At 37.6% G+C, this 22,066-nt stretch overlaps 1 protein-coding gene across 4 annotated transcripts in view; it reads right to left on the minus strand.

Annotated features, from left to right (window-relative positions):
- Window positions 1–951: 951 nt before the first annotated feature.
- Window positions 952–22,066, minus strand: part of DCP2 (decapping mRNA 2) — a 33,712-nt gene continuing 12,597 nt past the window's right edge. Inside the window, exons 3-11 of one of the 4 annotated variants that reach the window (XM_039366379.1) lie at window positions 21,255–21,382; window positions 20,890–20,988; window positions 17,639–17,791; window positions 15,187–15,299; window positions 14,951–15,061; window positions 12,370–12,502; window positions 11,811–11,912; window positions 7,616–7,664; window positions 952–6,648 (exon numbers count right to left, since the gene is read on the minus strand). In XM_039366379.1, coding sequence (XP_039222313.1) covers window positions 6,491–6,648; window positions 7,616–7,664; window positions 11,811–11,912; window positions 12,370–12,502; window positions 14,951–15,061; window positions 15,187–15,299; window positions 17,639–17,791; window positions 20,890–20,988; window positions 21,255–21,382 — 1,046 coding nt within the window. In that variant the 3' untranslated portion in view covers window positions 952–6,490. Of the gene's footprint in view, window positions 6,649–7,615; window positions 7,665–11,795; window positions 11,913–12,369; window positions 12,503–14,950; window positions 15,062–15,186; window positions 15,300–17,638; window positions 17,792–20,889; window positions 20,989–21,254; window positions 21,383–22,066 lie in introns of all 4 variants that reach the window. The other 3 variants (XM_039366378.1, XM_039366380.1, XM_039366381.1) reach the window with 3 other exon arrangements.

Consider the following 22,066-nt stretch of genomic DNA (forward strand, 5'->3'; position numbering starts at 1 on the left):
CAGAAAGGTTGGAGACCGCTGTTTTATAGCACTTGTTTCAATTCCACTTGGAATATTTTCTGTACCACCATTCCCCAACTTTAGCAAATTCTGGCTATTCAGACTTCAGTGCTGGCTCGAGAATTTTGAGGGTTGACGTTTGCACAGCTGGAGGATACTCAACTTAAGACCACCTTGCACTTTACATTTGTTTACATGACAGTTATGACTGAAAATTGTTTAATGGTGTCATACAAGAATCAGGCAAAATTAATGTATTTCTTATATAACAAAACTCACCATTTTAGAAATGTATTTTTAGCCACTAAATATAGGATATGGCATTTTTTTAAAACCCATACTGGATAAAATGCTTGAAAAAATAGTTCCTATTGTATATGTTATTGCATATATGCTATCTGCCTGTTGAGCTGGAAGATATCCTGCAATCAAGAATCCTGGAAAAGGAAAGTCCATGATGTAGGACAGTGATGGCGAACCTTTTAGAGACCGAGTGCCCAAACTGCAACCAAAACCCACTTATGCATCGTCGGATGCCAGGTGGGTGTGGCCCATTGGTTGGGCGTGGCCGCAGTGGTAACGGCAGACTGGGTGGGACTACAAAGTTCAATCAATCAATTCCAACTTTGCAAGATCTTTTTTTTTTCCGAGAGAAGTTGAAATTGATTGATTGATTGATTGAACCTTTTTTTTTGCACACGGCGGCGGAGGCCTAAAGCGAAAAGGTTTTATAAAACCCAGCTGAAGGCCTAGGACTGGGGCAATGGCGCGCGTGCCCACAGAGAGGGCTCTGAGTGCCGCCTCTGGCACCCATGCCATAGGTTCGCCACCACTGATCTAGGAATATTTCTGAGCAAGTTCAACTAAATGTAGCAACATTATAGTTGTTTCTTTTCAAAATACATCTTGGTGAACACACACAACCATACACATTAGATACTTGGCATCTGATTATATTTTAAAGACAAACTTGGTTTATTTTAAAAATATAAATGGAAAACATAGAAGATCCAGAAAGCAATAAAGACACTGGTGACAATGCAGCATAAAGCACCCTAAGCTTATTGAAATTCCCTGTTAAGGGCAAGTTGCTTGAGAAGGATAATTTACAATTTAAATACTGAAATCATTTAATGTATGTTAATGTATGTAAATGTTAGTTGCAGTTCTTATGCAGTGTCAGGTATAAAGTCCAAGCAGCACGCTACAGTCTTGCAGTTCAGAAACATAGTATTTCAAATTATTTGTTATTACAAGTCCCATTCTTATAGTTGTTTCTTTTCAAAATATAAATACCTTGGTGTACGTACAAAATCATACACATTACATACTTGGCATCTGATTATATTTCAAAGATAATCTTGGTTTATTTTAAATATATAAATGGAAAAAAATTCTATCCTCTAACATATGATAGAAGAACTACTCTACTAACCAACTCATTGTTCCTCATTTTGGTCAGGACCAAAGTTTCTTGCTGTTAAAAATAGTAAAATAACATTTTCAAGAACAAATTATTGCAAAAATCTGCACTGTCTATTGCCCCAAATCTTCCTTAGGTCTTTTCAAGCAGTAAAGATATTTGAACCATATATATTAGACCAAGTGTGAAACAATAAAAATTCTCAAATGGATTCTTATTATCTACTATAATTGCATCTTCGGTTGTAATTTTCATTGCCATCTCATCTAAAACAAGCTATTACTATTGCAGTGTCATTCTTTTATACCATGTAACAGTGAATATTAACAATTGCTTTATTTAAAAACAAAGAAAAACACCTTAACATGTTTGAGAGACCACTCACTACAAAGGATTAAGATTGGTCTTTAAGGAATAAACAAACTCTGGTCAAGAAAAACTAATTTGGACATCAAATTTATATTTACACTAATATATGTGCCATTATAGAAAGATTTTTACATTTTCTACAAATAAGCCACAATGAATACTGTATATTCATTTTACGACACTGGACTATTTAACTGATTTACCAATTAAAAAATGATTTTATAACATTTTACAATATGTTGCAAAAAGCTGTTTTTACACAACGTTAAATTAACAAAACTACTTTAGAAAAATTTTAATTCTCTAATATTTCTGATGTTACTTAACCAAATTATAATTACTTTTATCACATCAAAAAGCTTATATGTGTCCAGCTGGATTTTTTATCCACACACACCCCACACATACAAAACTGTGTTAGAAACTTTTGTCACATACAAAATTACTTTAGAAACACCCCTTGGTTTAAAAAAAATTGTTGCCATCTAATATGTGATACTGTTGCCTAAGGAAAATCCAAAATCTCCTTGAATATATACACCAAGTTTGATTGATGAATCCTGATCAATGAAACAAAAGACTGAATATTGATATTAAAAAATGGATGTGTAATTCAAAACCCATAAAAACATAGGTCTTTTCAAGATTCAGGTAAGAAAAATGGGACTTTTTTACATCATTTCTGATAAGCACGCTTGGAGGAACAAGTGAAATGTATACTGAATATAAGCATTGAAGACATTTTGCATCCATCCGTGTTTTCAGCATATAGTAGCAGTTTAAGTCAAATTCCCGCTTCTTGAATAAAATACACGTTTAAATACATTCCAATTTTAGTAATAGGCAGCTTTCCTATAAGGAAGCCTTCACAGTGCACATGATTAGATGTACCTATAAGAATTCAAATGTAAGAAAAGAGAAACAGAACATTTGAACTGAGTGCTTCATGATTAATAGCTACAAAAATACCCATGTTCCACATACTTGATCTAGGATAGGAAAATCAAAATCTACACATCTAACCAGAAAAATCTCACAAAATGTTTGATCTGAAATTTAAAATAGCATCTGAGGCAACACTGCTACCAGGCAGAAAGAATGTCATTGATCTATTTCAGGCAGGCAGCAATGAAAAAAAAAAAAAAACACTGGAAAAGAGGCACTTACACTATCCCCATCACCTCTAGATTTAAAATATCAAAAGCTGCTTTAAGCACATATTTATTAACTCATTCGGCACTCCCTACTTTGTGATAAAAACAAAAAACTGTGTAAAAGGTTATATCAATACATCACTTAACTGTTTGATCATACATTGTATATTTGTCAGCCTTGGAAATAAAACTTTACATTTAAACTGAAACAAACATGCACACAATTGTATAACAAATCTATTAAAATTCTGCTTAAATTTAGCCCATAATCCAGAAAGAAATGAAGAATTGAAGCTGGAATACTTCTTTCAATCTGTTTTCTCTGAATATTTAAAAGCATCCAAAGAAAGATATGAGACTTCATGCCACACAAAATATATATATCCCTAACAGAGTAGACAAAGGTTAAGAACAAATGTAAAGCTTTACTAAGCATACACATAGAAACACTCCCCAGATGATTTAGTCTACATTTTTATAGCAGACTTAACTTGATCTTAAAAGACATAGTTAATTCAATTAAGTAAGGCAGATTAATAATTGCTATGCCCTCTGCTAAACAGCAGTACAGAATCCAACAGTCAAAGAGTAATGTTTTTATGGAGATGAGTTCAGATCCATGCACAGATCATTTATTTTTCATCCTTTAAAATGCCCCATTAGAGAAACAAGAATCAGTTACAGCCAATGAACTGCCTTTTCTTCACTGATACATAGAAACCTAAGAAGACCATATGCCTGCATTTTGGAATATGTGAGTGTAATATTTAAGTTCTCTGCAAGAAAATAAAAATATAATTACTAACTGAAGAGGTAAACAATCTGAAATGTTCACAGTGCAGGGCACCCAGGAACTATTACATTATTTTCCATACTTTAAGACATGATAAAATCAAATTAAGGAATACAGCCATGTGCAATATAATATCTGGTAAAAGTGATAATTATTGCATATGTTGCTATGTTAATTTGCAACCTGTATTAAGGCTAGATTAATAAACCAAAATTAGTCTTTTAGAGTCCCTGGAAAGCCCTCAACAAAGTAGTAGTCAGACACTGGATTTTCTTAAGAAATTATTCTCTGCAAAACAGAAAACGTTTTCTATATTCAAAAGGAAAGAATGTGGGCCCTATAAGTTACTTTACACTTAGGAAAATTAATCTCACATTGCTAGTATAACACGTAAGCACCTCATATTCAAAATACACATAACTGTGCCAAAGTTCCTCTTATTAATGGCATCATATAAAGGAAGCAGCATTAAACAGTAACATTCCTGGAAATCAAGGTACACATCAGAAGAATATTGGCACTAGCAGCCTAAAAATCCAATTTGCAATGATTGAGAAGTTAGCAAATTAGGCACTTTTACTACTAGAAGAGTTTACCTGCATTAAATACTGACCAAAAGGTTATTTTCACAGATGAAGATTAAACAAAAGAATACGGCATCTTCATCACCAGTTTTTCAACTATCTTACTTTTAACAGATAATGCAAATCCAATTAACTTCATGTTATGAAATAAATGCTGGATACAGTAAGCAGGCATATAGCAACCAGGTTAGTCTGTAATTCAATTATTTACAAAATGATCAATAAAGAAAACTGAATTTACTTGGGAATTAATCTGCATCTATTTTGTTATTATGAACAAGAAGTTTATGATAGTTACATGTAAATTTCATTGTACAATTCCTTAACAGAAAACTGTATATTGCAAGAATTTTGCAAGTGAATGGGCTACACTTAACTTTCAAGCCTACTCTAGATAAATTTCAGAAACCTCAGTGAATATTGTGAATCCAAACTGTCATAATAAGGCTAGAGCACTGAGGAAACAAAATTCAGTAGCAGGTTTTATGCAATCTATATTTATAGACATTCCTTCAGTGCACCTTGGGCTAGGACTATAAATTCAGGTTTTATTGCTTGTTGCTATTCGCTCCATGTTTTCACTGATGTAGCACAATGGTTGAGCTACTACTCTGAAATCAAACTCAATTTTAAGACAGACCAAAATACTGGAAGAAAACGATACAAACCTAGTGAACAGTACAAACAAACGTCCTTGTTGTTGTTTGAATGAAGGCATTAGCATAGGGTGGTGGTGCCCTTCTGCCAATAATTCCATTATTGTGGAAACCCTTCTAAGTCAACTGGTGGTGTTTCTATAGGCCAGTGGTTCTCAACCTGTGGGTCGGGACCCCATTTGGGGTCGAACGACCATTTCACGGGGGTCGCCAAACAAGGCTGTCTGCCATTTTTCCCCCTTTTCTTTGGCCACGCCCCTGTCACCCGGTGATGTATAAGTGGTTGGGGGTCACCACAACATGGGGAACTATATTATGGGGTCGCGGCATTAGAAAGGTTGAGAACCACTGCTATAGGCAGTAAATGGCATACAGTCCCAATATATGGTGTTCCAAGGTGGGAAAAGAATCAGCTTTCAATCAAAATGATTCAATGATGCTTTTTCCTGATTCAGGCTATCAGTTCTGCCAATCTGAAGCTGGTATAATTAATTCCCTCTCGTACTATTAGGAGGAGATTTTAAACTCCTAATTAGACTAGAAAACTTCCTTAGACCATCCATGAAACTTCTGTCATAGGCAGCATAACTAATAGGGCTTTGAGATTGGCTAGCGTATGTTTTCCTTAGTTTGGTTGCCACAAAAGCTATAAGCCATGTAATTTCATATAATGTTTTTTTTCTTTTGTACTACTTCCAAAAACTAATTCTAATTCTGCTAGAATTATCTCCTTAAACATACATTTTCATTTTTCAAAGTATCTGTAATTCTGGTTGGAAACAGCTTAGACATTTCACACATGGGGAACAGTAAAAAGTTATATTAGACACATTCCAATATCACCACCATCTTTCCATTGGAGCTGAAACAACACAACTACTGAATAGAAAGTAAGATAAAATATCACACTAGTAATACAATTTTAAAGCATGCCTATATTTTAAAAAAGTTCCAGTACAGTGCAACAATGAAGATGGGGAAATACATTGATCTGAATGATATAAGATCCCAGGCAGAACAATTCTCAGAGCAAAAGGTTGCTTTTCAACATTCTGAATCATACAATACCTGGCTCCTTTGCTCAGTACAGAATATGGTACTCTTCAGAAAATCTGTACGGGTTTTCAGCAGCTGTACTGCAAAATATCACAAAAAAACCAATATGATACATAAGAGTAATTTAAATGTGTAAAAGGTTAACACGGCCAAGGGTAAAATACTCCTCCAAAATCTAGACAGACAACAAATGAATTAAAAATGCCCACTAATGCATAGCTAGGAACTACTAAATGATATACTGGAAAGCATTTTTGCAGGTAAAAGCTAAACTGCATTTAAAGTGCAACACTGTATGGTGCTACTCCCATATTACAATGAGAACAAGACTTTCCAGTCCACCACTAGGTCCCTGCATTGCTTTAAAACCTGAGAAAATGTAAAAGTTGGATTTTAAAAACCCACTCAATCGCTCTGTGCCAGGACTCTAGCCAGCTTGTCCAAACAACCAAGCTTCAGAAGTCAAAATTTTTCATGATTGCATCATGGTCAAACTTGAAGCTCAGAAAAGCACGTGAGGAGAAAGAGAATTTGCAATGGCCGTTGCATGACACCGATTGTCCACGGTCTAGTTGCTGGTCTTCGCTGAGGCAGCACAAATCATACGCTGTTTCTACATTAAAAAGAATAAAAAATTTAGTAGTGAGTTATAAATATGGGTCAAAACAATTTCGTATTAAGAAAACTTCAAATATAGAGTAGCATATTACTTAGACATTCACTAATTTAGAAATTGGATAGTATGGGAGCTATAATCAAATTAGAGATACATAGTTTTATAGGCTAATAAAACTGGGTATGGTAGGAGCAGATTGGAGAAAGCTACACTAGGCAAAGCAGATCTAAGTGAAAATGGCCTTTGTCCCAAGACTGTGTCCTCCTTTAAATCCCGATCTTCCAACTTATCACTTATTATTAATCTTCAGAATAAGCAATGACAACACTATAGGTTTGTGATATCTTTAGTAAGACGGTGATCATTAACATCAAAAGTATACTGTTACAATAGACATGTTCTCATAACGGTAGCTTGCAAAATTGGTAACCTTGCTCTCAAATAAGAGAACACAAGCATCAACTAAAGCAATGTTAAACTTTATAGCTTTCCTTAGAATTTACACTTTGAAAAGCTATACTTTTAAAAAAGAAATTGTAATACTAAAGTACAGTACTCTATTCAGAAACCATTTCACGCTAATAAAACTGGGTACAGTACTGTAATGTACTCTTGAAAACCCTCCCGTATCCTTTTCGCACTCAGCTTTAGCACTATCATAATCACAGTTGTTTAAACTGTTATTTAGTCCTCCTTTAGGAAGTTACTATATGACTATACTGTTCATCAGTGCAGGGATTTAGTTTTCCCTGTTCAGCTGTAATAGGAAACTCTGACTCAAGCACAATACCTTGGGTAAAGCTAAAGATTTTGCAAGGTTGGGCACTGTAAATTATAGAGCACTAATCACAGACATTTAAACTAAGGTACAAAGTTGTCTGCTGATTAACAAGTAATATGTACTGAAATATAAATGCTATATACCTTTATTCTGTATTATCTAAAGTGACATAAACACACATACCTGTTTCAAAATTATCTTGAAGTTTTCTTAAATGCTTCTTTTCACATTTCTAGTTAAGAAGATAATCACATTAAACATTTCTCAGAAAATTCTGAGATTTGTGACCCAACCAAGAAATATAAGCATTTTCATTCATAAACAGAGGATCATTAAATAAATAAAGCATTTGCTTAAATTTAAAACTGGATTATGCGCTTTATTGTCTGTATCTCCGAATTCTCTGTATGAAGCACCTTCTAACGGAGTGCTTTTAAGCAAACAAAACTGAAAATAAAGAGCTAATTTGGTCTAGCGGTTAAGGCACCAGGCTAGAAAGCAGAAGACAGTGAGTTCAAGTCCTGCTTTAGCCACGAAAACCATCTGGGTGACTTTGAGCAAGTCCCTCTCTCAATTAGTACAGGTAATCCTCAATTTACGAATGTAATGGAACTTGCCCATTCCATTCGTAACTCGAGAATTCATGGGAATGAATCTCGTACTTTGAACGAGATCACTCCCTGCTCGTTAACATATGTGCAGCTTGTTAAATGAACATGAGGCATCTCAGGGTGGGGAAGGCCATGGGGGGGGGGCTAGTGATGGAACAGGCCCCCAAGGTCTCTTTGATTCACTAAGATACCTCATCCTCCCCCCTCCTTCCTGTTGCACCAGACTCATTTACCTTGAAAAGATCCGTCTCCTCTCTGCTTCGATTTCTGCCTTTGAAGGAGAGGAGAGGAGATGGAAGCTTTTGGATGCTCGTAATATCGCGTCCTTTTTTGCAGAGAATGGGAGCCTGAACTCTAGCGATGTTTGTGGTGCCTATCTCCTGCTCCTGCCCCCAACTCCTTTCTGCCACTGCCGGAACAATTTTCAGCAGGACGGAGACCTTGGAGAGACTGGAAGCTCCATCTGCATGCAAATGGGCTCTTAGAAACTGAGCGAAATGCTCCATTTCTCAAGTGCCCCACTGGCAACCGCACAGAGCTTCCAGACTCTGTCAGGTCTCTGTTCAGGTAAAAAGAGTTTGAGCGCCTATGGGTCATTTGCTGCATTTTCAAACGCCCCATAGGCGCTGAAACACTTCTTATCTGAATGGAGACCTTGGGGAGACTGGAAGCTCCACGTGGCTGCCAATGCATGCTTAGAAACGGAGCAGAAGGCTCCGTTTCTCAGGAGCCCCATTCCAGGCATACAGAGCTTGCTGTCTCTGTCAGGTCTCCGTTTGGATAAAAAGTGTTTCAGCACCTATGGAGTGCTTCAAAATGCAAGAATTTGCTGCGTTTTGAAGCACTCCAAAGGCACCGAGACACTTTTTATCCGAACGGAAACCTGACAGAGAACGCAAGCTCTATATGCCTGGAATAGGGTGCTAGAGACACAGAGCCCTTCTGCTCCCTTTCTAAGTGCGCATTGGCAGCCATGCGGAGACTTTGGGGAGACTGGAACCTCTGTGCAGCTGCCAATGCACACTTAGAAACGGAGCACATTCCAGGCATACGGAGCTTGCTGTCTCTGTCAGGTCTCCATTTGGATGAAAAGTTTTTCAGCGCCTGTGGAGTGCTTCAAAACCCAAGCCACTGGCAGCGGCAGCCATCTCAGCGGCCATGATCCCCCCTCCCCAGTCAGCCATCCACCCCGCCCGACCTACTCCTTGCCTGACTGGCTGGCTGGCACAAATCCTGACTTCTCTTCTCCTTGTTGACCTCCCCACTCAAGCAGCGTCAGCAGCTGGAATTTCTTGGTTCCGTCCAAGTGGAAGAAAGCGGAGATGCAGCAGCAGGATTGCTCTCAAGAAGACCCGGATGCACTGCTTGCTCGCGTGCGCCTCTGCTCTTTTCCACTAGGATGGAGCCGAGAAACCCAAGCTGCTGGCGGTGGTGTCAGCAGCCACCTGAGCGGCCATGATCTCCTCCCCAACCACCCAGTCACTCTGCCCAACCTACCTGTTGCCTGGCAGGCCGCGTGGCACAAATCCCGACTGCTCTTCTCCTTGTCGTTCTTCCCATTCAAGCGGCTCAGTCCAACTGGAAAAAAGCAGAGGCGCAGCAGGATTGCTCTCAATAAGGCTGGCGCACACAAGTGAGCAGCGCAGGCGGGTCTTCTTGAGAGCAATCCTGCTATTGCGTCTCTGCTTTCTTTGTTTTGGACAGAGCCGAGAAACTCAAGCTGCTGCTGCTGCTTGAGTAGACAGGATGACAAGGAGCAGATCGGTCAAGATTTGTGCCAGCCAGCCGGTCAGACAAAGAGTAGGTCGGGCAGGGTGGTTGGTTGGTTGGGGCTGGGGGATCATGGCTACTCAGGTGATTACTGCCGCCGCTGGCTTGGATACAGGTAGAAGGGGCCTGGCTCTGCAATGTCTCCCTGCTCAGTTGAAGGCTTTGTTTCTGCCCTCAAACTAAGGCTGGTGCACGCAAGTGAACAGCACACCCGGGCAATGGACAGCATTGGTTCTTGCGCCCGGCCAACTCCAATTTCACACTTTGCCCCATAGGCATGCAAACAAAGCAAACAATCCTCCCTCTTTTGTAGAGAATTTGTGTTTGAATTCACATGATATTACAGCACCCAGGAGCTTCCATTGTCGGCGCGAAAAGCATTTCCAAGCCGACTCTCCTCTCCCTCAGAGGGAAAGAAACCGTGGCAGAGAGGAGACAGATTTTGCAAGGTGAATGTATCCGGCGCAGCAGGAAGAGAGGGGGAAGCAGTTGTGGGGAGTGGGGGGGGGATAGGGTGAATGTTGCAGAGCCTCTTCAGTCGTTCGTAAGGGCAAACAAGTGCCGTGGTGCTGCAATATTTGTGATTTTGGGACTTGCTCGTAAATACTAGCGGGCACTTGTCGCATAACTTTGAACAAGTGTTAAGTGAATACTCGTAACTCGGGGATTACCTAAAATTACCCTTTTATTTTTTTGCTATGCCAATTTTCTATGAGCTCCTAAATTTATTTTTAGGTTAGCCATCTGTGTTTTTTATTTATAAGAAAATGAATACTTATTTTTAAATGATTGCCCATCTAGTAATACCTTTTAAACACTTAATTCAAGCAAGCACATTTTCATATGCAGTTCTGTATATTCTTGGAGCTAATAAATGTATCACAAATTTTAGAGAAGTGGATAATCAGATTTATTCACTTGCCTGGAAAACAGGATCTAACAGGTATTCTTCAAAATACTGTTTGAATTGCATTCTCAAGTATCTTTGCTCATTTACTTCTCCCAAATCATAGCCCTAAAGACATTTAATTTGAAGCCTCACAAGTTGCATTGTACTTGTATCTCTTGTAATTAGAAAGCAGCCCTTCCTTTTTAATCTTCCCTTTGCCTCAATCAAACATGAACTTTTCAATTTCCATTAGCTTTTCCTATTTGATTGGGGAGAAAGGGGAGGAGGAGTTATTTTCCAGGTGACAGATAAGTCATGGCAGACCTACCATAAGCCAAGAACATTTAACCAAATATACTACCAAATAACAAAATTATCCGAGGTGGCGCAGCAGTTAGAGTGCAGTACTGCAGGCCACTTTAGCTGACTGTGTTCAGCAGGTCAGCGGTTCAAATCTCACCGGCTCAAGGTTGACTCAGCCTTCCATCCTTCCGGGTAGGTAAAATGAGGACCCAGATTGTTGGGGGCAATGTAAATATATATATATACATTGCTTACTGGTGTACACCACTTAGAGAGTGCTTGCACTTAAAGCGGTATATAAGTCTCATAAATAAATAAATAAATAAATAAATAGTATTTCATGCTGCGGGACTCTTTTCCTAGCTAACCTAAAAATAAATTATTCATTGCCTATATTTTACACCATTTTAAGTAGAAGCTTAACAAGAAAACACCAACAAAACTATCCCAGAAAGACTGCAAGATATTCTCAACACATCTAACATTCTCAGATGATATTAACAGAGTACATTCCCCATTTTTCCTACCAAGCCAGGTTAAAGGTGGGGTGATCCTTAAGAGTAGCAATACCCAAAAGCTACCTGTTGAGGACAAATGCTTTGTCTGCCAACAAACAGAGCTGAATACCCAGGTTTATGTTATGTCACAAGCCATCTCAGCAATCAAAGCCCTGAAAAACATTTCCAGGGCCATTGATGGGACACCCATTAGATAATGTCACCAACACACAGTGCTTGACGCAAAAATTATTCCCAATTCCAGTTCAAAATGCTTTCCCTTTTGCATTTACCTTTGTGCATCTTACCAAAGTTTGATTCTGTTTGGCTGGTTGATTCTGAACTCCATTTGTTCTCTTTTTTTGATTAGGAATATCTTGATACTGCTTTTTGCCATTGCCTCGTGCATTCTAAGCAAGTAATGCAACAACAACAAAAAATGAACCAAAGACAGCATTCAACTGAAAATAATTAGTTTTAAAATACATTTATCTTCATAACAAAATATATCTAATTTACTTTCATTAATTAATTTGATGCAGCCCAATCCTAAATGAGGCTGAGCAACTAACAACACACCAAAACAATATAATAGAGATCAGGAAATAACAGAATCAAACTCAAGACAAAAAAGTAAGATAACAAAGCCCCAAACATCCCATAAAAAGCTGACATCCAATAAAGGGGGCAGCAATCCCTCTAGCCCAAGTATTCTCAGAAGTTCACCAACAAATATGTTCAGTTTATTTAAAAATATCTTTTTCCATTTAAAAGGTAAGTTCAAGAAATTAAAAAAATATGTTTAAAACATATAGGAAGTCAATTCTCACCAAACCTAACCTAGCAACAATTTTAATAGAAAGTCACCTTTAGTTTTAAAGCTTCAGGCATATCCAAATGATTGTTATATGGCTTTTGTTGCTGTAATTGCCTCTGCCTTGTTGATTGGTCTCCCACAGGTGTATCTGTAAACACCTGCTGACTATAATGGAGTTTGGATCTGATTCATTAAAAAAAAACATCTTTTTAGAAAAGTTCAGCAGACAATTATGATCATACAATACAACTATATTAATAAGACTATTCTATCAAATAATCACTTAGCAGCATGATAAATTTCTTTTTAGGACTTTATTGCTTTTTTCCAAAAGAACTGAAAAACAAACAATTGTCAGACTACACTTCTTTACTTCTAGTTGGCACAATCTACTTTTTTGTAATTTCAACTCATTAGTTCTCCAGGATACAGAGAACAAGTTCCTTCTCTCTATGACAACTCTTTAGATCGCTGAAGAGTGCTATTGTACCTTCATCCCAGCCTCAGTTTTCTCTTTTGCAGTCTAAACATAACCAGTTCCTTTAATCCCGTGTTTTCCCCAAAATAAGACCTGATCGTATATATTTTTGCCACCAAAAGAGGCACCAGGTCTTATTTTCAGGGGATGTCTTACCCACTTATCTTAGGACCGCTGCAGCCAGGCCTCCCACGCCCCGACACCTGTAATGCCACTGCCCGAGTTCTTCTGCAGCCAATTGAGGCCGCATGCCACGTGACATACTGTGCTGGTGCCGCTGCAAGTGGCAGGACACCACATGAATCATCATACCGATCGTGCCAATGCTGCCAATCGTGGCAAGAGGCCATGTAGCTCATCACGCCGGTGACACAGTGGTGTGACAGGTGTTAGGGCATGGGAGGCCTGGCTGCAGCGGTCCTAAGGTAAGCGGGTGTGGGACGTGTGAGGCAGTTCCACCCAACCCTCACCACAGCTTGATTTTTTCATATGCGCCTTGCCCCAAAGCTAGGGCTTATTTTGGGGGTAGGGCTTATATTAGGAGCATACGTAAAAATCAAACTAGGGCTTATTTTCAGGATAAGGCTTATTTTCGGAGAAACATGGTCATTCCTCCCAGGCCTTGTCTTTCAGTTCCCTCATCATGCTGACACCTCCTCTGAATTCAATCCAGCCAATATGATACACAGTATGTATTCCAAGTGAGGCCTGACCAAAATAGATTAGAATGAGAAAAATACTTTCCATAATCTGGACTCTTTGCTTCTGTTGGTATGTTTCAAAATGACATTTGTTTTCTTAGCAGCTACATCACATTGCTGGCTCATACTCAATTCATAATCTACTAAAACACACAAACCTTTTCACATGTATTACTGCCAAGTCAAGTATCTTCCAGCTATACTTATGCCTTTCTATTTTTCTTTCCAGATGCCTTTTTCCTTGTTAAATTTCACCCTGTTCTTTTTGGCTCACTGTACATTTCATGTGTTTTTGTATCTCCTCTTTCATTTCAAAAGCTGTAGCTGTTCCTAGCTTTGTATCACCTGTAGGTTGATAATCTTTTTCTCAATGACTCCAACCAGGTAATTAAGAACAATGCTGAACAGAAAGGGCCCAAGACATTGTTCTGAGGCATTCTACTTGATAGTCTATTCTCCAACTGAATATCATTTTTATTAGCCTCCAAGTACGGTCATTCAACCAATTATGAATACATCAAAAGCTGTTTCATGTTGGCCTATTCTACCAGGTCATTATTATTTTACATGCTGTAATATAGTCAGCACATCAGTTAAAAGTAAAGAATATACCTTGACATTGTAAATGTTTAGTTAATTTTTCATTGACATTGGCTTCAGTATTAAAAGATGCTGATAAATAACACAATTAATGCTGAAATTTGTGGAGTTTCATCCACATGGTATATCAATGAAGGCCACTTAGCTATAACTATATTCTGCCATGACACAAATAAATGATATCCTAAAATGTGAACACAATAATTTGGAGATTATTATTACCACAAAAATCTGAATTACCTTTACCTAACATATAGCATGCAGATAAGGATCTCTATAGCTCCATAATACATACAACATAGTCAATTCACAGATGCTCAAATTGGAGAAGTATTTGTCCAAAGATAGGGCAGCATATTCATACTGCAAGTATTTCTTTTTAAATTTCTAGAGAATCTAAATGAAAGCTGCCTTTACTGAGTAACAATATACACTTGATGCTTTAAATGAAGATAATAGATGGTAGATACAGTAGAGATATAGATCGATAAATAGATGGATAGTTACAGTAGAGATAGATAGATGATACATAATGATATAGATAGATGAGATAGATAGATAGATAGATAGATAGATAGATAGATAGATAGATAGATAATGATGATGCTCTAATGTTGTTAGACCAACTCCACAATTTCTCATCGGCATGGTAAATAGCTAGGCTAGTTATTATCAGTATTTGATAAGCATAAGCAATTATGGCAATCTGAAAATGCAACAGGCATCAGGCTTGGGAAAGCTGATAAATGGTATCAGTTAAATGTCATTAACTATTATTATTCATTTCATTTACAGGGGGAAAAACACTTGACTTATATTTAAAAGCAATTAGCAAGTTTTTCAATGAGTTACCTTTGTTTTTCTATATTGGATTTAGGTGGTGTGCTGCTACTGGCGGATGAGAAGCCATTGTCACTATCTGAAGAGTCTCCGTACCGTCGTGAAAGCCAATCTCTTAAGGGTCTGCAAAGAGTTAACATTAGAATACCAATATTCAGGTTTTTGAAGCAGGATTTCAAAATCCCACCCTTAAAATCCTCAATACAGAAATGGAACATAACAGATTTCTTCTTTCATTTTGAACATACCTGATGAAAGGAATGGTCATAAAAAACTTGTTAGGTGCCAAACCTAATTTCGACTTTGGTGTCATGTCATTTCTATGGCAAGGCAATTTATCAATTGAAAACCATTCGATATTCTGAAACACAGAAAAGAGATTTACTTAACATTTTACAGATATGATAGATAGAAATAATAACTCCCACTAACCTTCTAATCAAGAAATAAAGCATATCTTCAGGAAGCTTTTCTGTCGCCAAAAAGTAATTTGAATTCTTTATACTGAATTGAGCAAATATTGTAAATACAGATAGTCTCAGTTAACAACTGGTAATTGGGACTGGCAACTCCATTACTCTTTTTTTTTTTTTTTTTGTAAAAAATTTTATTTTCAACTTTACAATACATAACAATCTTACAAATACTTCAGATAAAAAATAAAACAAATTGATACACGCCACATTCGGTCTTGCCCGCCCATTTCCCCCCAAATCGCATCCCACCTCAAACCAACTTACTTCTTTCCCTCTTTTTCTTCACTCACCCCCCCTCTCCTCCTTCACCTCAACCTTCCTACATACTTCTCACCCTCTTCTCCTCCCTCTTGATGCGGTGGCAACTCCATTACTAAGCAAAGTGGTTATAAAGTGAAAAATCACATGACCACACCAACTTACGACGAAAATTCCATCAGTTCCAATTGCAGTTAGGCAAATCATCATGATTGTTAAACACATAACGTGACTTCAACTGGTGACTTCCTGACAGCTTTCCCATTGACTTTTATTATCAGAAGCCAGCTGTTAAAGATTGCAAATGGCAATCATGTGACCAAGGGACACTGACCATCATAATTGTACAACAGCTGTCAAGCACCTGAATTGCGATCACATGATCACCGGGACATTATGACAGCTGCAACTTTCAGGACTAGTTGTAAGTTTCCCTGTTCAGCACCACTGTAACTTTGAATGGTCACTGAACAAGTGGTATCTGTAATGTAAAAAAAGGCTGCTACAAAATTATTTCAAAACATTTAGAATCTAAGCAGTCTTGTCTCTTCCTGATGTTCTCCTACCTTGTTTGCAAAGCAGAAAGGTGACACTACAACAATTTTTTTCATCTCTAATAAATACAGCTTTATGAAAATAAATGAATAGTCACCTCCAGATTGGACTGCTGAAATGCATTCTAGATGGATCTTGCCCTTGAAGAATATCCAGAAGCTTCAGTTGATGCAGAACGCAGTGGCATGGACATATGCACCCCTAGAACAGCATATTTTACATTTCTGCTGCATAAGCTACACTGGCTGCCAATTTGCTTCCAGGTCCAATTGAAGATGCTGATTTTAACCTTTAAAACCCTTCATGCATGGGACTGGGCTGAGTGACATTTCTCAGTCACATCAGCCCACTTCATTAAATCTGGCAGAGAAGGCATGCTGCAGGTGCAATCAGCCAGGGACTTATATTGTGTGGGTCCCAGGAGAGGGGCCCACCTTACTGAACATGTTTCCCCCCAAAATTAATTAGCTCCATCCATGTTGACACTGTGGAAGTCCCTCAAGGCCTGATAAAGTTATCAGGCTTGGGGCTTCCATGTAACCAGAGACATGGTTTGATGGCTCTATTGCTGAGGTGGCCATTCTTATTCTCTCTCTGCCCAAGGTTTGCATATTCATTTTTATAATATAACAATATAAAATTCTACATTAAAAAATAAGTATCTGTTGTTTTACTCAAAACTGTTGTATGTCACCCAGAATCACTTTGGTGAGATGGATAAACAAATGTGTTTAATAAATAAATAATGCACCAGGTAAACAATTAAAGATTTAGTTCAGTGAATCTTGAAACTGGATGAGGTGGAAGTACCTCTTTATAAGTGGAAATCATCACCAGCATATTCATTGTGGACCACCTAATATATTTTAGGAAGCTCCATGAATACAAAATATTGGTAGTGATATCCTTGTTGATGATAGAGGCAGCTAAATTATATCAGGAATAGATCAGAAATAAGATCTCTTGGTCTACTAGCAGAAGTCCAAATCAGCCCATTTCATTACTCTAGTTTAACATTAGGAGATTTCAGTTCTCTCCCAAAATGTGACAAAAAGTAAAAGTAAATAGCAAAAATAAAGATTAAAAACAATGTTAATCTTTCCTATCTCCTACTCTAATTACGTGGGAGCAGTAAGGCTCTGGAAATAGTTCTCTTTGCATTGCTCTGCTTAAAGAAAGAATTTTACATAAGAAAAAACATCAGACCTGGGTTGTAAAAACTCTTGACTACCACAACTCTTTGCTACCATCTAACCATTATCCAGATTTTTACAGCTTAGTTTGGGCAGATCTAATATAAAGGAAATACCATGAGGGTTTATATCAAAATGCATGATATTCCTCAATAATCTTATAATATCACTAATTTTTAGTATCTGAGCATTCAATTATAGTTGAAAGGTAGATTTACCCGAATCTCTCTTCTTGTTTTAGGATTAAATTTTGTGTCCTTTGGAATGCCTGGGATGATATACAATCGTGCTAGCTGATCATTGATTCTTAATTCAATATAGTCATCTTTATTAATATAATCTTTTATATCAAAACCAGTTTCTTCAAATACCTGAAAAAGGATAAGATCAGAATACAATTTATGCAAATAGCATATTTTATAGCAGACTTTTGCTATAAAAACCTGGCTTAGTTATATTATCTGACTAAAGTTGTAACTCTTTACTACAGTTTTAAAAAAGCAAAAAAAGATATATGCAGAACTACTAAAATTATATAATATAAGGATACTTGGAACAGAAACCAAAAATCAATCATACTGTTATTATTAGTGGATTTTTCAAATAATTAGATTTCCAGTAGCTAAAGGTATCACACCTCTGTTGGAGAAACGTACCTCTAGTTTTGAATGTGCACCTCAAGAATAGTGCAGTGATAATAAGATCATGTAAATGCAGATAGGCCTCGACTTAGACTCACAAGTGAGGCTGGATTTACGGTCGTGTTTCTATGATCATGCAGTAAATTGAGATGCTCACATGACCAGATCTGATTTTACAATTTTTGGGAACAGTCAATAAGCAAATCCAAAGTCATTGATCAACCGTTGCAATCAGAAATGTGAAGCCATTGTTCTGAATGGGGCTTTTTTTGATGGTATTCAGCAAAAAAATGCCAGAAACCAGCAAAAAGCCTTAACAAATTGTGATCATGTGATTACAGGATTCTGCAACTGATCATAAAGGCAAGCCGGCTGTCAAGCACCCAAAACACAATCATGCACGGGAGGGGGGGGAGTGTTGCACAGCATTTTATAATGATCATAAATGTTTTACGGGCCATAAAGCACCAGATCCAGGCTTGTCAAAATTAAACAGCTGGTCATAAGTTGAGGCCTACCTGTAAATAATTAGCAATTCAAATAGCATGTGTTACATGGGTGTACGAATGCACCCATAACTGCCTGAATAGTTATGTGACTGCCTGTATGATCTGCTATTAACCTCAACCCTATGGTTGCAATTTATTGCAACAGTCTAAATATGAAGTGCTTAAGGCATGAGTGACTATGAGAAGGGAATTTCAGTCTAGGCAAGAATGTAATAGGTGCAACCAGACAATTCTGGGCCATAGCTGCTCAGACAGAATTCAAGATCCAAAAGAACCTCCAAATTACATATTAGGTCTCTCTGATGAAGTGCAACCCTGTCCATAACTAAAGATACCAGGAGACCCCAAAATCCATAACCACTCTGCCTTGCCAGGGTTGAGTTTAAGCTTCTAGGCACCAAGAAATGACCTTGATAGCTGGGGGGGGGTTCAAGATATACAACTGAGTATCATTAGCATATGGAGAGATCCTGTGTCAGCAAATGATTTCACCCAGTGATTTTGAACCTTGAGACATTAAATAGGTAAGGCGTCAAAGGGCCGATCTCTTTCTATACCAACACCAACTGGAACTAGTCCAAGAAATAGGAAGAAAAACACCATAATACCATGTCTCCCATTCCTAATCCCTGGAACTGACACAGAATATCATTGATAGATAGTATTAAAGCTGCTAAGAGATTAAGAAGAGGCAAGTTGGTTATACAATCTTTATCAGCATTAACCCTAAAGCCATCCCCATACTATGTCCCAATCTGAAACCTGACTAGAAGACCAGATCATCTGCTTCATTTAGAGCTCTCTAAAGCTACAATCTGACCATAATTTAATAATCTAAGAAAGTGAAGGTTGGAGACTAGATGAAAGCTGTCCAACTGTCAAGTCCAGTGATGGCTTCTGGAGAAGAGAAATACTGTCTCTGATTAAACACCACTGCTCACTCTTATTACTTAACTCTATATTGACTCAATCACATACCATCTCCCAGGAAATTTTAATAAACTAGTAGGAGAGAACTCTAAAAAACTTGGTAAATTTGGAAATTATTTTATCACTTGCAATAATGAAACCTGGAACACAGATAAAGCACAAATAAAGGCCCCAAGATCTATTTAATGTAGAAAAGTATATGTATGTTGCGTGTACAATATACAATATGCATATTCTATCCCTGAGAAAATATACAGTATTTATGTAGTTTGCTAAGGAGTCAACACCAACTTTATATTTAATATTATGTTTGTATTCTAAAAATCTTTTCAATTAAAAATGCTTGGATGTTAGCAGGATGAATTGCCAAGCCTGAGACTGGATTGTAACTTAGCCCCAAGATTGAAGTTTTGCTAGTTGGTCAACTGCATGACAAGAGCGATAAAGACAGTAAGAATATCCTCAGACTATTGAAGACATGCATAAGCAGACATGCTTGCCTTCCAGTGAAGATTTATAAGAGGCAGAGCTGCTAAGAAAGGAGATTGTTGGTTGATTGGTTGGTGTGGTTGTGCTGGACTGTATGTATCAAGAAGCAAGAACTGAAGCTGCTGGAGGAAAGCAGGCACAGTGTTGGAGAAAGAATCCTTGGAAGAAGGGGAAATGTACAGTTGAGGGCCCAATAGAAGCCTGCAGAATCAGTGACATCCGTAAAGCCGATTGGCTGGCAAAAAGAACTGAAAAGGACAGACCAAGAGTCAGTGCAGATAATGGTGGCTAAGATGCTGCTTTCCAAGAGACTCGATAGTTATTTTTCCCTCTTTACTTCCTCCTATTTGCTATAGAAAAGGTAAAAGTAAAAACACCATTTAAGCTGTCAAAAAGAAACAATAATATAAAGCAATTATTAAGTATATAAACAAGGGAGCAGACAGGTGAAGTAGATGAGGAACTGCAATAAACACTATAAATGTCCATATAATAATAATAATATGATGATGATGATGATGATGATGATAAAGTTGGAAGGGACCTTGGAGGTCATTTAGTCCAACCCCCTGCTCAGGCAGGAAACCCTATACCATTTTGGACAAATGGCTGTCCAGTTTCTTCTTAAAAACTTCCAGTGTTGGAGCATTCACCGCTTCTGGAGGCAGGTTGTTCCACTGGTTAACTGTTCTAACTGTCAGGAAGTTTCTCCTTAGTTCTAGGTTGCTTCTCTCCTTGCTTAGTTTCCACCCGTTGCTTCTTGTCCTGCCTTCAGGTGCTTTGGAATGTATGCTGTTATTTATTTATAAAGGCTTCAGTTTGGAGAATGTCTGGATAAGTTTTTATCCCTTTCCCATCCTCTGACAGGAATATGTCAAACAACATAATAAACAGAATCACCTCTCTGGCAGCACAGTCATGTGGAGCCTCTTCTTTATTCACTTTTCCTTTTGGAAAACCCCAGCCAGATTTTGCTAAATAACCCTGAACTAGTAGCACCTGCAAAACATAAATATCCAATCATAATTAAAAGATTATAAGGGAAAAAAATCAACTCATGGTAAATAGACACACAGTTAAATTCACAAGAGTTAGATACTAAAGTCTGAATTAAAGTAAATAAAACGAAATGAAACCAATAACATAGATGCTTCTGTTACAGTGGGGAAATATATGTGGAAGATCTGCTTTTACAGATGGCCTTTAAAAGTCAACAGTTAAATCTGTCAATTCTATTCAACAAAGCTAAAAAGAAAATATCTTACATTTTCAAGGGTCTCATCAAGAATGATTGCACCATAAGTTGGCACTCCCATTTTGTACTCTTTCCATTCATCTAAAACCTTCTGCACATCTTCGCCTTGAGGGAGTAAAAAAGGGCAATGGCTGAAAAGTATAGGGAGTCAAGGAAATTCATTGACTAAATCACATCTCAAAACTTTAAAATCACATTTTCTACTGCTTTTTTCTTCCCTTCCCATGCTGCCTTTAGTAAATAGAGTTCTTTTGCTGTCTCATTTACTGGATAGGATTTAATGTCTAAGATAATTAAAAACAATTTGGGAAATCTGGCCAACTGTGGAGTTACTTGCCCTAGTCATCTGTACAAGTTGCAATTTCCTTTAACTCTTATTTCGTAAGTACGCCCACGGCCCAAATATTTCCAGCTGTATTCTCAAAAGCTCCTTGCATTTATCAGCTTTTATTTACAGTTTACCGAGTTTACTGCAAAAGTAATGTCTGTTCTTTTTCTTTAAAAAAGAACTCTACATGATTTGTTCTCAACCAAACTCTTCCAAATTTCTTTAACAAAGGACCTAATGACCAGATTCTGCTGCCATGGGGGGACACCTTTTTTTAACAGCCTATCCCATTAGGAGCCATTTTACAATCATTTCAACTGCAGTTTCTCTCATTTTGAAATGTATTCCACAGGGTCACAATGTTGGGAAACTGTTCTAATTAACCATAAGAACTTTAAAACTCTCAAGACATTCCTTGCCAATTTTTAAAACCACTGAGACTAAGTTGTAAAAAAAAGCCAGTTTATGTAATCTGATCAAGTTTATGACATGAA

The sequence above is a fragment of the Crotalus tigris genome, unplaced genomic scaffold, assembly GCF_016545835.1.
Source record: "Crotalus tigris isolate CLP2741 ecotype Arizona unplaced genomic scaffold, ASM1654583v1 scf7180000020270.473046, whole genome shotgun sequence".
NCBI lineage: Eukaryota > Metazoa > Chordata > Lepidosauria > Squamata > Viperidae > Crotalus > Crotalus tigris.